Source organism: Hemitrygon akajei, chromosome 27, assembly GCF_048418815.1.
Source record: "Hemitrygon akajei chromosome 27, sHemAka1.3, whole genome shotgun sequence".
In the NCBI taxonomy this organism is placed as follows: domain Eukaryota; kingdom Metazoa; phylum Chordata; class Chondrichthyes; order Myliobatiformes; family Dasyatidae; genus Hemitrygon; species Hemitrygon akajei.
The window spans coordinates 30,873,911-30,890,574 of NC_133150.1; the positions used below are offsets into that span (position 1 = coordinate 30,873,911).

Sequence of the window (16,664 nt, forward strand, 5' to 3'; positions counted from 1 at the left end):
GATGATAGAAGGCATCCACAGCACTATCAATTAGTTTTAAAATCATAAAAATATACAGACTAGAAAAGGGCTCTTACATCCTACTTCAATGCCAACGGTGATGCCTATCAGTACAGAACCATTTGTCCAAGTCCCATATCCCTCCACTCCTTCCCTAGCCAAACGTAACATTACCTGCCTGAAATTTGGCATTGTTTCAAACATTCACCACTGTGATAAACCTATCCTCATATTTTCTTTAAATTTCTCCCCTTTGACCTCATACTTGTGCCCTCAAGTTTTTCTGAAGATCATTGACTTGAAAGAGCAACTTTGTTTTCTTTCTACATACGGATAGATAATGGGTATTTCTTCAGCTAGTTTAAAATAATGTTCCATTTTGTTGGTTGATACCATAGTTAAATTTAACTCACTGCAGAGTGCATGGTGAACATTAGGAGTCTGTCAGGGTCATCTACTGTATCGGATACTCCCAGTGCAGCCTCCTCTATATTGGTAAATTTGTTATAGATTGTAGGATCACTTTGACAAGCAATTTTGCTCCGTCTGCAACAAGCAGGATGTTCCACTGGCGAAGCATTTCAATGCCAATCCCCATTCCAACAGGTCATTCCATGGCCTCCTCTAATGGCACGATTTGCAGAAGTTTGGAGAAGCAACACATCATGTTATGATTGGATACCCTCTAACCTAACAGCATGAACATCTCCAAGTCTGCCTTCTGATCTTTTCCATTCCCCTTTCTGGCTCCCCAAATACCCTTTCTATTCTCACCTGCCTATCAGCTGTCTCAGGTGCCCCTTCCCATTATCAATTCTCTTCTCCAATGTTTTCTCCTTCTTCAGCTTTTTACCTTTACCACCCATCACCTCCCAGCTTTTCATTTCATTTTCCCCCACCCCACCATCCACTACCCACCTCCTCACCTTTAAGCTTGTACAGTACTCCTTCCCCTCCTCTATTTCCCTATTCTGGGTTCTTCCCCCTTCCTTTCCAGTCCTAATCAAGAGTCTGGGCTAAAATGTCAACTCTACTCCTTTCCAGAGATGCTGCCTGACTGCTGAGTTCCTCCAGCATTGGGTGTGTGTTATTCTAGCTTCCTGGCATCTGCAAAATCTTGCGTTTGAGATAATCTACCACTAGCAATAAAACCATCGGAATATAAAATAATTAAAAATTAAAAAGTAATTCTGGTAATTAGAAAGCAGACTCAGAAGTTTGCAATGTATAAGAAACCACTTACAATAGCGTTTCCGTAAAACATTAATGTTGACACAACAATATTGTTATGCAATATATTCAAGACCAGTCAACAAGCAGAACTTTCCCGGAAGAGCGATTATGTAATTAATTCAGAAACACAGGAATACAAGTGGCAGTCTATTTTGCTTTAAATTCTCAATCTGCTTTTACACAAGTCTTGGTTGTTTGTGACTGAATCATGTATACCTTTGCCTTATACTATATGCTGTAGCATCATTTAACAAAAATCAAAATTCTTATGATTTAATAACCAACATAGCAACAATTGCTAGTTAAAAGAGGGTTCCAGTTATTTACTGTATTGTTTTTGGTGGCTTTATTCCTTAACATTTTAGTGCTAATAGTTTTTAAAACCACTCTCTCTAGTCAAGAAGTTTCCAACTAACCAGCAGATTTTATTTCTATTCCCTCTATTGTTTTCCATACCTTGAAAACTTTAGTATCACCTCATAACCTTAAAACTTCCGTTAGTTTTTTAAAAACACATGAAGTTTCACAATCATATGGTGTTATGCTAGATCATATCCACATATGGAGATACTAAAAGAAAACATAAAAGCTTGATCAAAGACAATTCAAGCAAAATTTCAGAAGGAAAGAGCTGCAGAGAAATTTTAGGATGGAACTGTGAAATCTAGGGCCTGGACAAAGGGTAAAATGATTACATTCATGATGGCCAAAAGGACAGAAATAGAGAATAGCAAATAATTTTAATAAACTTGGTCTACAGGAAATTAAAGAAATAGGGATTATCTAAACCAGTGGTTCCGAACATTTTGGGTCACCACCTCCTTGACTCCCAGATCACACACCCAGCACACCACCCCCCTCTTTCTGGCCATTAAAAATTTTGATTTACAATGCAGTGAAAGAAAACAGAAACTGCAAATCCAAAGCAGTGACAAATAATTGTCAAAATTATTCAAATCTATTTAAAACTACAAATACCTTAATTCCAGCAAAAATTTTCATCAACAATTTTAGGGCATACATTAAGTCCAACTATTCACGACTTCACTGCTTTTTCACCTTTCAGTGGGATAGGTGTGCTTCGTGCAGTGTTATCAGATAAACGTCACTCAGGAGTTTCTGAATTTCCAGAGTTTCATTGCTTTGAAAGAAGTTGGGCAATTGCACTGAAACTGTGCTCCACAAAGTATGATGTTGGGAAGGCAATAAAGAATGCCTTGATCTTTTTTTAAACAGTGCAGGATAGCATTCAGAGATCTCTTTCTGCAACTATACGATTTTTTTAAACCCTCGACTTCAGCTCAAAGTCATTTTGTAGTGAGATCAGTTATTCCTCCACCCTTCCTGTTAATTCCTCATGACAAAAAAATCATTCCTAATCTGGAATTTGGATCCAGAGAAGATTCTGGAATTTAACTTGTCTTATGCAGCTCACCCAGGTGGGCACAGTATATCTGAAAATCACCATCTGGCATTTTTTCGCTATCTTCCACTCAGAGGGGCTACGAAATTAGAAAAGGTCTTGACTGCACTTAATTAGGGTTAATTTGGACAGAAACATGGAGATGACGGATTTGCTTTTGATTAAAAGTCACATAACTTCTTTGCAATTGGATTGATTTTATTAAACTTTGTGAATAATTTTAACAAATAAGAATGTCTTGCCTAATATTCTCGAGTTGATTACTGAAGGAAGCATTTGAATTTTCAAAGAATTTTATCAGAGTTTCAAAAATCACATAAAAGCATCTCAGGAAGTTTCCTTTAAGAGCCACCTGACTTTGTCAGCAAGTGTTCAAATTGTTCATCATTCTCAATACAAAGCTCTCGAAACAGTCAAGAATTCAAAGCATGGGACTTGATTTTATTTACCACTGAGGTAACAGTATTTAATAACTTGTGCAGCTGATCACTTGGTTTTTTTAAAAAAAAACAACAAGATGTTGTCCGTGAAGTACAGTGATGGTAAAGTTACAGCTTTTATCAAGAAAGTGGTAAACCCTCGGTAGCATCCTGTCATTGATGGTGCTCCATCTGTTGCACAAGCAAAAATATTGGTGAGTGGAATGCTTCTCTCTTTGAAAAATTGCTGAACAACCTGAGATATTGACTCCCCTTTCACACGTTTCCAGCCCCCTTGCAAATAACAGCTATTGAACTATGCTTTCATCTTTTATGAAGCAAATGTAACCAAGCAAAGACTTGTTGCCTGACAAAGTTCATCCATCCAATTGTAGAGCAAATTTCTGTTGTTCTAAGAATGATGCACATTGTGTCTTCCATGTTTCAGACATTACATCTATTCCTCTTTGAACAAAGATGACACTGAATGGAGTTGCTTTAATTATTTGGTCTGCTGACTTATGCAAAACTGTACCCAGAACCTCCATTATTGGGGCTCCAATTGTATGGGGCTTTCCGGATACAATAATGTAATATTTAATGAAGCACAGAAACCATTGCTGCTTTGATGTGAAGTGTTGGCAAACATGTTTTGAAGTGTTCCATTTCTGAAAGTTTTCACGAACTGACTGAAAATAAGCGACGTTCTTGTTTGCTCCATCAGAGTGCATTATCTTCAAATATTCAAAAAGCCTTCAACAAATGTGGTCAAGATCATCCAAAAGAACAGAATCTGAATTTTACTCCACTGAACACCATACCCTTATTAATAGGAATTGCGGCACTGCACAATTAAGAGTATGGAAATTATACTAGCTAACACTGTACTACAGTAGTGAATTGCAATAATGTGTGGGCTGGGTGATTTTTTCACGCAGATTTCTTATGATATGCCAAATATATAAGTGTCGCACCCCCTCCAGTCTTCTATCATTTTGCATTTCCCCCTCCCCCCACTACTTTCAAACCTCTTACTATCTTTCCTTTCAGTTAGTCCTGACGAAGGGTCTCAGCCCGAAACATTGACAGTGCTTCTCCTTACAGATGCTGCCTGACCTGCTGTGTTGCATCAGCATTTTGTGTGTGTTGTTTGAATTTCCAGCATCTGTAGATTTCCTCGTGTTTGCACAGAAGTGTCGCATTGCTTTTCAACTACTATAATGTGCTTTGAACAAAGTCTAAGAGAACAGTGGGTTAGCAAGTGATGAGGTGATTACCTGATCATTTGACCCTCAGTGCCTCAAACATGTTTATAAGTAATTAATTTCTTAAATCAAGACTGCAATCTTTCATCAGCCCCCCTTGCTACTAAACATCGACCACTGCCATCTTTATCACTCCTGCCCCCCCCCCCCGCCCCGCATATTGCCTACTTTAGGGACCACTGATCTAAACTACCAAGGAACTGAGCAAGGACAAGAACCTTCAAATCAGAATATGCCTTAATCATGAGTCTATGTAGGTCAGAAAGCATAGAAAAGATATTAAAATTGGTTTACAAGTAGTACATGGGCAGAGAATTTGATAACCTCAAACTTACAAAGATAGAACAGAAAGGTTAACCAAACATGCCTTGAAATAAAAGTAACAAAACATTGGCATTTTCAGCAGTTTGCCAAACGAAGGGAACATGGTGAGGTCAGAGGTGGTCGTGCAGCAGAATTGCTGCTGCCACCATAATTGGAAAGCCAATGCTATAAAGTAGCTCCCCCTTTCCTCAAAAGAAAACTCACTTTAATCAGGAATCAGTTATTTGCATACATTACCAACTTTGGTGACAGAAATGCTACATTTAACTACTTTTTTGCTGACTTACCCCCCCCCCCCATAAAAATGTTTTAGACTGCATACAATATTAAACTTCTATTTTTAAAATGCATTCTAAAAAGCTACTATAAAGGAAATTTACAACTACTGGAACACAAACTAATCTGTGGATTTTTATATACAAGATAAGAAAACAATGCACAGTCAGCTATTGTTGATACATCAGATAGCTGTCATAATTTCAGGGAATTCAAACTGCTATGTGATCCAAGAAACATTTGCATCAAATGCAGATTATCAGATGCAAAGTACCAACATTTACATTACACATCATGATACAGTTTGTTAATACTAAACATTGCTCAGACATTTCTGGAACCATCAAATCAAAGAGTTTGTGGTATTATAAATTCATTTTTTCTTTCAGAAACTTCATGTTTGATAAATTACTCACTTAATGAATGACAGTACTTGTTGCTTTCAGTTATTAGACAAGTACTGTCCAAGGGGATCTTAGGACCATATATATCATTAAGCATATGATATACTTTTTAAAAAAAAAGTAACCATTACTGTTTCAATGCAAAAAGTAAAACACAGTCCTCTCAGAATCTGTTCAGTCACCCCCAATAAATTTATGTCAGGAGCATTAGCATATCACTTTCCGACGCCAGTGACTGGGGTTAATTTTCCGCCACATATTCTCCCTGTAACCAGGTGCGTTTCCTCTGGGTACTCCAGTTTCTTCTCACATTCTAAAGACATATAGGTTGGTAGGTTAATTGTTCACATGAATGACACAGGCTTGTTAGGCAGGAAGGGCCCGTTACCATGCTGTATCTAAATAGATATGGAAGTTGCAATTCTTTGTGATTGTTTTGAAATGCATAAATGCAAGTAAAATTCAGTCACAAGCCTTATGTTTATCACTCACAGATTGCTGCAAAAGATTCCCAATAAGAATAAGCAGTAAAGATCCGACAAAGTTAGTGCAGAACTTATCTGAGCACGTTAATGTGGCTTCCTACTCTAAAGGTCAACGTATATCCAACTGAGATTTTATAAAAATCTGACACTTGTGGCTATAGCTCTACATTTTAAAAACTAATTTCAAATTCTCGCTCAGTTTTGCTGTAAACCAATATTACTCTTACCAGAACTGGCACCCAGCATTTAGTAATGTAACTAATTACATATTTAGATGATCTTTGGTTATACTAAACCTTGTGCACAATACTATGTTAGTAAGTTTGACTATTTTGCTCTTTTGAGCATTTTCCATGAAAAGTTAGATATGATTGATCAAAAACCCAATTTCAGTAATTCTTGGCACTTCTGCTTATCATAAACATGATCCCAACAAATGACTACATAATTCCATATTTCCTTACAAAACAAAAGGTGGCTATTCCCCCCCCCCCCCCAGTCTATGCTGGTCTCTGAGCAATTGCATTTCCCCAATGATTTCCCTGCAACCAAACATCACTTTATATTTGCACAAGAGAGCTCCACACTTCCAATGCACTTTTCAAATGTAGAAATACTTCCTAATACTTCAAGACTTACAAATAACTGAATTGTTAGCACTGTATAATTTTAGTTCCATTTAATACTTTGACTCAGATCATCATTTAATTAACCAAATTCCAGTAACACAATATCAGCTTATGCAACCTTTTCTCATAAAAAAATTAAGCTTGTGCAGATTAACTTAGGGAAAAAGCAAACAACAGTTAATGTTTGTTAAACGTTGAAAACCATGTGCTTCCCAATGGTCAGCTGAAACCAAACTGATTCTGAAGAAAAATGATATTGAATTGCTGAATAGGGCAATCTTAGGATAGCTAGCAAGGCTGGTTCTTTATAATACAGACATTTTATATACAAAGATGAATGATAACGTACCTTGTCTGAGAAGAATATTGCTAAATGAAACATTTTGTACTTGCACAATGCCTTTTATTGTTCAAAAACTGACACTTTACAGAAACATGACTAGAAAATTTTGATAGTCACATAAGATAAAAGGAATCACTGAGTTTGCTTAGTGTGGTTGGCCTTAAAATGCCTTAAGGTGGAGATGACATATCTATGGGTGGAATCCCAGAGACAAGGGAATAGGCATTTGAAAACATGGCCATTTGTAATGAAGTGCAGGAAGTAGGAGATGTATGAATGAGTGAAACTAAAGGAATGAAATATTCTAACTTGCTGTATGGTGAAAACACATTCTAAGGAAGGGCGGGCAAGTCTAATGAATTTAAAAAATATCAAAATTTTCATTTTTCATTCTGCTACTTTGGTAACTCAAGTAGCAATACAGTCCAAAAAAAATAAGGTTGATGGGTACACATTAAAGGATTTGCATTATGCCTTTAGGTGTCACTGTACTGGACATAAGTGCATTTGAATGGGCACTATGCACATCTAAGCTTTGGTTCTGATGAAATAATGTACTCCAAACTGATTGTTGAGCAATTTTTTCCAAAAAGAGCATTCCGCTCACCAATATTCTTGCTTGTACAACAGATGGAGCACCATCAATGACAGGATGCCACCAAGGGTGATCACTTTCTTGATAAAAGCTGAACCTAACATATTTATCATCACTGTACTTCACGAACAACATCTTGTTGCAAAAAAAACCCAAGCAATCAGCTGATTAGAAATAAATTGCAAACGGTCATCAGTAAATTCACTGCTTGCATGCTGAAATTGAGTTGACAGAAGGACAATTACACAGATGCAAGGGACTTGCTGCTATATAAAAGCACTACACAAACTCCCAATTGTTGCATACACTAGCAGCATATAAAATGATACCAAATTTCTTGGACTGATTTTACTGAATTAATAAAAACACCATATTCTCAAGTGTTACTCTCTGACGGTGGTGTCTGAAAAGAGGATGCTGTCAAAGTTGCATGCCATCTTGGACAATGACTCCCGTCCACTCCATAATGTACTGGTTAGGCACAGGAGTACATTCAGCCAGAGACTCATTCCACCGAGAAGTAACACTGAGTGTCATAGGAAGTCATTCCTACCTGTGGCCATCAAACTTTACAACTCCTCCCTCGGAGTGTCAGACACCCTGTGCCAATAGGCTGGTCCTGGACTTACTTCCACTTGGCATGATTAACTTATTATTTAATTATTTACGGTTTTATATTGCTGTATTTCTTCACTATTCTTGGTTGGTGCGGCTGTAATGAAACCCAATTTCCCTCGGGATCAATAAAGTATGTCTGCCTGGCTGTTACCTGCATATCAAACTAATTAACTATTCTTCCCTTGGAATTAGCCAGATCTATTTTAAACAAATCATATTTTTACTGAATCAAGGCATTCTGCGCAAAAATATCATCAAATGCTACTTAATAATCCCTTTATAAAACAGAATGCCATTTTTGAATTCTCAACTAAGAGACTAAATAGTGCAAAAGGCTGATAACTCCCTTTTAGCTTTATGAACTAAAAAAGAATTCTGTCTTGCTAACTATAAAGGCTTGATGAACATGATGGACGCAGCTCCCATTTACAAGCAATGCTGCTTCTAAATATTTGTACTGAATAGGCCAAAGTAATCTATAGTGTATAAAATATCACCAATGACAGCAAGTACCAGATAGGAAAAAGCAGCACTTCTGTGAAATAAATTGCATTAGAACAATTAAGGCAATGAAGACGCTTTAATGCTACAGTCAGATTATACTTCCAGTTCTGTCATCGAGTAATATTTTGACTAAGAAATAAAGGTCACATTTGAGTATTAGTGATAAGCTGACCACTGGCTTCAGGAATACGAAGACAGGCCAGTCAAACTTGGGTATTTCAACTTAAAAATCAGGTCAAAGAAGATGCATACTGTATACAAAGAAACCCAATAGAACCCATTTAAAAAAGACCAAACACCCAGTGTGCAGAGACAAAAAAAAAACAAAATTGTGCAAACAATAAAAGTAAGCAATTAGCATTTAGAACTGAAGTTCAAGAAAACGAGTCACAGATACAAAGCCAGGCATCACTGTAGCAAATTCAGGAGCCCATTTATTGCAGGCCACAGCCTCAGTTCAGCACAGAAAAGAGTAAACCTCGTTGAACAGCGAGCTGAACTGGTCCAAACCTTGATCTTTTTAATCTGAACTATCGCTTAAATCGTCCAAGGCCAAAATCAATACTTGCTTCTGACCGGGCCCAGCCACTGCGATACGCTCTCGGGTTGATTCGGCCCATACCCAACCTTTCCAATTCAGCCCGACGCTCGAATTGATCAAAATTTGGGTTTTTCCTCGCCCTTGGATTCAGGATCTGCTTTGCCAGCAACAGCCATACATCGGCTCATTCCCCACGCTCCAGCCCAGACCCACTGCCTCCACTCGGCCCATACACCCCACACCCCAACCATCCTGCACCTTCGAGACTTCAGTTCACGATGCAAAAATGACAGGTTATACAGGCGGTTCAAAATCTCAACTCTGACACGGAAGTTACAGGCTACCGTTTGCAGTGATCGTTTACCAGAAAAAGTGTGATTGATAAGTATTCAGCTGTTTTCCTTGCTGCCACCAGTGCCTTCTTTAACAGGATGACCAAGTTCAAACTTAGGACAGAATTAAAATAATAGGGCATTATGCTAACTTTTATAACACTGTGGTTAGATTACACTTAAGGTTGTATGTGTCTGTCATATTACCTACTAGCACAGTACAACTATTAAGAGTCTAGGGCTCCTTTTTCCAAGGGTCACAATCCAGGTAAATACAGGGAATATATTTACAATCATGCGGTTGGCCAACGCTACGGTTTTTAAAGATAGCAACATAATAACTTGTATAGAAAGTGGAATTTGTAATTCAGCTGAATATGCTCTGATGCATTAAATAAGCTAGATCAGGGGTTCCCAATCTTTTTTAAGCCATGAACAACTACCATTAATTGATGGGTCCATGGATCCCAGAGCTAGATATAAATGTAAACAAGAAAATAAAAAGAACACTGATGGTGTGCGTTGAATCAGGTAGTGGAAGCACTAGTGAAGAGCACAAAACTACTGGGCTAAGTACTGTTTCTCGATTTTAAATTCTATTTAAACAGTATAAAATGACAAGAGCAGAATATTGCATCATATTTGCATCACAATTAATCTTTGAAATTAATTGTGTTGGCTTAATGTCTGTTGGACCCTGCTCAAGATTCCATCAGGGCTGATCCTCTAGATTATTTACTTTCTCTGCAACCCTTGGCCATAGCCCCCCCATAAAGTTAAAATAAACCTGGAAATGAATCAAAAGGGACCAAATATGGAACGTTTATGAAGTTTTAGGAATGCTCAGTTCTTTTTCCCTCATGGTGCTCCAGATAATTAATACATTTTAACTTGCATTACAAAAGGAATTATTTGGTCAATGTAATGCAGTTAGTGGGAGTGCAATGTGTGATCCTGAAAGGGACAGGAAGGCAAAATGTGAATATTAAGACATTTTTGGAATGATGGAGGTGAAAATTAGTGAAAAGGTTTAACCAAGATATGGTTTGAAAACATCAGGATGTTATAAAGAGGATGTGAGAAAGCTACACCATGCATATGGTCAGCACACACAAAATGCTGGAGGGACTCAGCAGGCCAGGCAGCATCTATGGAAAAATGTACAGTTAATGTTTCGGGCCGAAACCCTTTGGCAGGACTGGAGGAAAAAAAAGCTGAGAAGCAGATTTGAAAGGTGGGGGAGGGGAGAGAGAAACGCCAGGCAATAGGTGAAACTTGGAGGGGGAGGGATAAAGAGCAAGGGGAAGAGACAGAAGGCCATGGAAGAAAGGAAAAAAAAGGAGGGGGAGAAAGGAGCACCAGAAAGAGGCGATGGCTGGGCAAGGAGATAACACAAGAGGAACAAAGGGATGGGAAATAGTGAAGGGGGGAGGCATTACTGTAAGCTTGAGAAATCGATGTTCATGCCATCAGGTTGGAGGCTACACAAATGAAATACAAGGTGTTGTTCCTTAATTTCCTTAATCTAAGTGTGGCATATGGTCATCCTTTTCAGCAATTGTCTTCTAATCTTAATAATATCAATGAAATATGACATTACTTAGCACACACACGTTGCTCGACATTACTTAACTTTGTTTCGACCTCAAAAAGAAATTCAATAGAGGTGCCACTACATTCCTTACTATCCCCCACTATAAATGAGATAATGACTTTATAAATGCAATACAAGATGCCTATACATCAAAGAAATTCTTAACTCTTTACTTACAAACAAAATTCAGATTGTACATGAAAAATTAAGTTGCAGGACACTTCTGTGACAATCAAAAATCAAACAATTTTAGATATTAAACAAAATCAACATTATACAAATATCAACTTTTCACCAGATTTTTAGATGTGGATTTTAAAAATCATTTGTTGTTGATGTTTTCTCCCAGCTGATTTTGTGTTGCAAGGTCGAGCCACACACAAGACTTGTTTAAACCATCCTGCCTTTAGAAATCAGGAACAGTGTTCTACTTTCTAAACTTTCCTAAGGAGACTTAAAAACCTTGCTTATTGTCAGAGGCATCTGTAGCATCAGCACAAGCATCTCCCTCTTGTATAGTTACCTCTTCCAGAATTATTTCCTTCAACTGAATGCAATTCCTCGTTCTTAAATTTAGCTGCTTGAAAACAATATTCCATCATTGTTTTCTGTGATGGTCTTAACAATTTAGGCCCCATAAGTACTACAGTAAACTTCAATGTTTCTGCCTAAAGCTCAATTCTATTAATGATCATTAGCTCAATACTATCAATGATCCATCAACCAGGTCACCTCACTCACATGCCAACCTCAAACACCCTTAAACAGACACTAATTTAGGTTCATACATAGTGGAGATTGCCAGGTATTCAGAGAAAAAGATTCAGGGTTTGCTCAAAACTTCCTTTAAATAGTGCAACATCTCCATCAACTCCCAGGAACCTGTGACTGAAAGTGAAGTGGTATTTGGGATAGTATTGAGAAACAAGATTATTTGTTAGGATCACAAAAGCTCTATATAAATGGCAGAGGAGAATCACCTCTCAAACTACTCATCTTTCTGTTGCAGCAGTTATTCCTGCCCATCTGTCAGCAGACTCATTCCACCCCAATCTCAATCCCATGGGATTGCCTGCTGAGGCGATGGTAATATGATAGATTGTGGTGTATATATGGCCCGATATGATTTACTACCTTACAACAGGGACTATACCTTCAAAAGTATTTCATTGGGTTATGAAACAATTGATTGAAAGCATTTTTTTAAAAAAGCCTGAGTAACTCCATTGACAATCTGTGGCATATAGATTAAAGTCATCCCATCTTTACACCACATCAAGTTAACCAATCATAAACCAGAGGTTTTACAAACGGCCTTAGCAATTTCTGGTTAGTGAAAAAGAGCAAGTTTTTTTTTTAAAAAAAACACCCACCCACAAATTTTGCAGCTTCACCTCCAATTAAAAAAAGATCCTTTATCAAGTCAAATACTCAACACACAAGACATTCAACATACTCCTCCAAAAATATAAATTTCTTCCACAGATTTAATTGAATGAAAACTGGTCAGCCTGCAAGTACTTCTGCCTGCTGAACATCCTTCAGAGAATCAGCAAGCATCATTCGACATTATTAGCACAATCAAGAAACTAATAGTATTCACACCCACTTCAACCAGAAATACCAAAACTAACTGCCATGCTTCAGCTAACTCACGAGAAATCTGAACCAAGAAACTCAGGCTATTATGACTCAGCAGCATCAGCAATAAAGTGGTTAATAAACAGAACGAGCATATTGAACTAGTCAACGTTCTAATGTACAGTTTTCTTACAGTTTATGCTCAGTGCCTAAACTTTTAATTTCTCGATCAGAAATGATCCCCTTGCTTAACTTGTTGCTGGAAATAATACACTGAAATCAGAAGGCCATCAACACACCATGAAACCAACAGAGAATTCTGAATTTTATCCAAAGGAAAGTGAAATGTGCAACTTGCTACCAACAGTAGTTAAATTGTTTAAAAGGAGACTAGATGAGTATATAGGAGAGAAGGGAACAAGTGGGTTACAGATAAACAGTTTGTATACCTGTTTGCACTGAATAGCCAGCTTTTGTTCTACAACTGCTACACAATGGAATCATACACAAGCTATTGATAACTCCAGGACAACACTACTAACTTAAAGCCTTTCATCTTCTTCCCTTAATATGCAAATTGGTTGCAACAATTGTTTACACAGGATCTTTAAACTTTAATCATACAATATGAAATACTTCATATGATATGACCAACTATATAGGGACAAAATGATTTCATACAGAATGAGAGGTAAATACAGAAAATGAAATTTCAAACCACTTCAATTAGAAAACTGCTATTAGGTATGAAACGAAGTATCCAGAAATAATCAAGTCAGCCATTTTCACACAATTTCCAGGTACAGAAAGGCAATTTGACACCTACTGCTAAAGCTTACAGATCAAAAAGAACAAATCTGTTCATCATACAAGACAGAAAGGACAGCCATTTGGCATTGTTTAAACAAGGATTCCCTTCTTGATCTTATTCCATAGCTCTACAGCTTTCATTTTTGTCAAGACACCTTTTGCCCACTGAAAGTTACCGAGACTCCTTCAACTATTATCACAGTCAACGCGTTTCAAATCTTCACAATCAGAAACAACTTGTCATCATCTTGTGCACAGGAAAGTCACTGTCAAGATGGAGAGAGGGTAGAAGAGATTTCCAAGGATGCTACCTGGACTCGAGGGTCTGCGTTAGGGGGAGATGTTAGCAACACTGGATCTTTATTCCTTGGAATGCAGAGAATGAGGGGTGACCTCAGAAGCGTGTAAAATCATGAGATGGTATGGATAAGCCTTTTCCCTTGGGTTTGGGGGAGTGGTCCAAAACCAGAGGGCACAAATACAGGATAAGAGGGAAAGATATTCAAGAATCACCTGAGAGGTAACTTTCTTACACAGACAGCAGTGAGTACCTGAAATAAGCTGCCAAAGAGAGTGGATGAGATAGATACAATTGCAACTTTTAAAAGGTATTTGAATAGATGCATGGAAGGCAGGGGTTCGAAAGGTTATGGGCTGATTGCTGACAACTGGGACTGCAGGGAGGACTTACAAGTTGGGCTGAAGGACTTGATTCCATGGTGTATTAGTCTAAGATTTTAACAGTAAAAATATCATGATGTGTTCAGAGACCCACTACTGATGAGTTGATCGTAAACTTGGAAGTACTGAAATGCAGCGTAACCATTGCCAGCTGGGGAATAATGTAATACAAAAACAGAAAATGCTAGAAATACTAATTAGGCCAGGCTAATGATGGGAAGAGAAACAGAAGGGTCTGAAATTTTAACTAATTTCTCTCCCGTTGATGCTGCTGTGAATTTTCTGATTTACTCTCCCAACATCTGCTTTTTCTCTTTGCTTTTCAGGATAAATTATTTATTGTAGAATCTACAGCTAGACAATAAAGAAAGAATTTTCAGACAATTGTGCCAACAGCAGCATATTAAACAGATTTCGTAAGAATGCACTTTCTTCTTACAGGATTTAAGGCTTCAGTGTTTAATAACTTTGCGAGTCCCATTCCTTGGTGTTTCTCCACAAACTACCGAAAAAGTGGTTTGCTAAGTAGATTGCGTCAAGTGTAATACAAATGGAACGAACTATTCGAAGTGTAGATGTACAATCATTTTGGGATGCCACTTGCTTTTTTTTAATACAAATGGAACGAACTATTCGAAGTGTAGATGTACAATCATTTTGGGATGCCACTTGTTTGAAGCGCTTGCAAAATACAAATATAATCTCAGGACTCGCTAGATCCCTAGTGCGCGGGTTTGTACTTTGAGGCAATACAAAATGTTGGATATAACGAGCCCTTCTGTCGCACTACTTTACTTCTTTGAGCAAAAACAAAACGGACGCCAGTTAATATCACCACATTTCCCCCAGTACCCCCGAGAAAACAAACAAGCAAGCTCTCACACCCATGCCCGTACTCACAGTTGCGTGACCCACGCTGGAAGGTGCTGAGGAATCTCAGTCGCCCGCCGCCTGCTGCAGTCCACCAGGCCATCGGCGCAAGAGCATTGCGGGGGGCACGCTGAAGTCCGCACCAGGAGCAGAGAGGCGCAGAGCAGCCGTAAGGCGATCCGGAGGCCAGGCCAAGGCCCAGGCGCCATCTTAAATCCCATGGTCGAAGGCGACAAAACAATTCCCCCCACCCCTCCCCCTCAACCCCACACAATACAACAGACAGAAGCTGGAGACCACCGGGACGCAGCGTTACGCTGACAAGCGGCTCTGCCAGTCGGTGCCCTCGAATCTCGATCAGCGCAGCTGGGACACTCGCAACCGCACGGCTCCCCACCTACACAAAGCGCCCATTCTCAGCACCCGCCACTGGCCTGACCCCCTCCCACTTCCAACTGCGGTCCCGCCTCCAGCCCGCCGCCATTCGACAGTCCCGGGAAGCATCCAGGATCATTACTGGTCTCCTTCAACGTCAATCAAATGCTACCTCCAGACTGTGCTGGAGAACCTTCCACTTAATACCCCGTCCCTGAAACTTCCTTATTTTCGATTGGCGAACGATTATGTCAATCACATATGGGCCACATTCTCTTAAAGGTGAAGGACGCGCTTGAATATCAGAATCGGGTTTAATATCATCGGCATATGTCGTGAAATTTCGTTAACTTAGCAGCAGTACAATACAGTACTTGATAATATAGAGAAAATAACTAAATAAGTCAATTACAGTAAGTATATATATATATGTATATTAAATAGTTAAATTAAAAATAGTTGCAAAAACTGAAATAATATATTAAAAAGTGAGGTGTTGTTTATGGGTTTAATGTCCATTTAGGACTCTAATGACAGAGGGGAAGAAGATGTTCCTGAATTGCTGAGTGTTGCCTTCGGGCTTCTGTAAATTCTCCCTGACGGTAACAATGAGAAGGAGGCATGTCCTGGGTGGTGGGGGTCCTTAATAATGGACGCCACCTTTCTGAGGCACCGCTCCTTGAAGATGGCTTGGATATTATGGAGACTAGTACCCATGATGGAATTGACTAATTTTACAACTTTCCGTAGCTTCTTTCGATCCTGTGCAGTAGCAACCCCCCCCCCCATAACAAACAGTGATATAGCCTGTCAGAATACTCTCCACAGTGTATCAATAGAAGTTTTCTAGTGTTTTCGGTGACAAACCAAATCTCCTCAAACTCCTAAAAAATATAGCCTCTGTCTTGCCTTCTTTATCGATATGTTGGGACCAGGTTAGATCATCAGAGATCTTGACACCCAGGAATTTGAAATTGCTCACTCTCTCCACTTCTGATCCCTCTGTTAGGGTTGGTTCATGTTCCCTCGTCTTCCCTTCCTGAAGTCCACAATCAGCTCTTTGGTTTCACTGACGTTGAATGCAAAGTTTTTGCTGTGACACCACTCTACTAGCTGGTTTATCTCACTTCTCTATGCCCTCTCATCACCATCTGAGATTCTGCCAACAGTGTTGGTATCATCAACAAATTCATAGATGGCATTTGAGCTAAATCTAGCCACACAGTCATGGGTATGGAAAAAGGAGAGCGGTGGGCTAAGCACACATCCCTGAGCTTTGACTTATCCATAACACTGGGCATTGACTGCAAATGGATTATTTCCCACTTACCCCGAGTAAAGATGTTTGATTTTAAAAATTGT

The 16,664-nt window shown here is 38.8% G+C and overlaps 1 protein-coding gene across 1 annotated transcript in view; it reads right to left on the bottom strand.

Moving 5' to 3' along the window:
- Positions 1–15,158, bottom strand: part of lrig2 (leucine-rich repeats and immunoglobulin-like domains 2) — an 83,707-nt gene extending 68,549 nt beyond the window's left edge. The window contains exon 1 of the mRNA XM_073030558.1: positions 14,958–15,158. Within this exon, the coding sequence (XP_072886659.1) occupies positions 14,958–15,148 (191 nt within the window). The 5' untranslated portion in view covers positions 15,149–15,158. The remainder of the gene's footprint in view (positions 1–14,957) is intronic.
- Between the last annotated feature and the right edge of the window lie 1,506 nt (positions 15,159–16,664).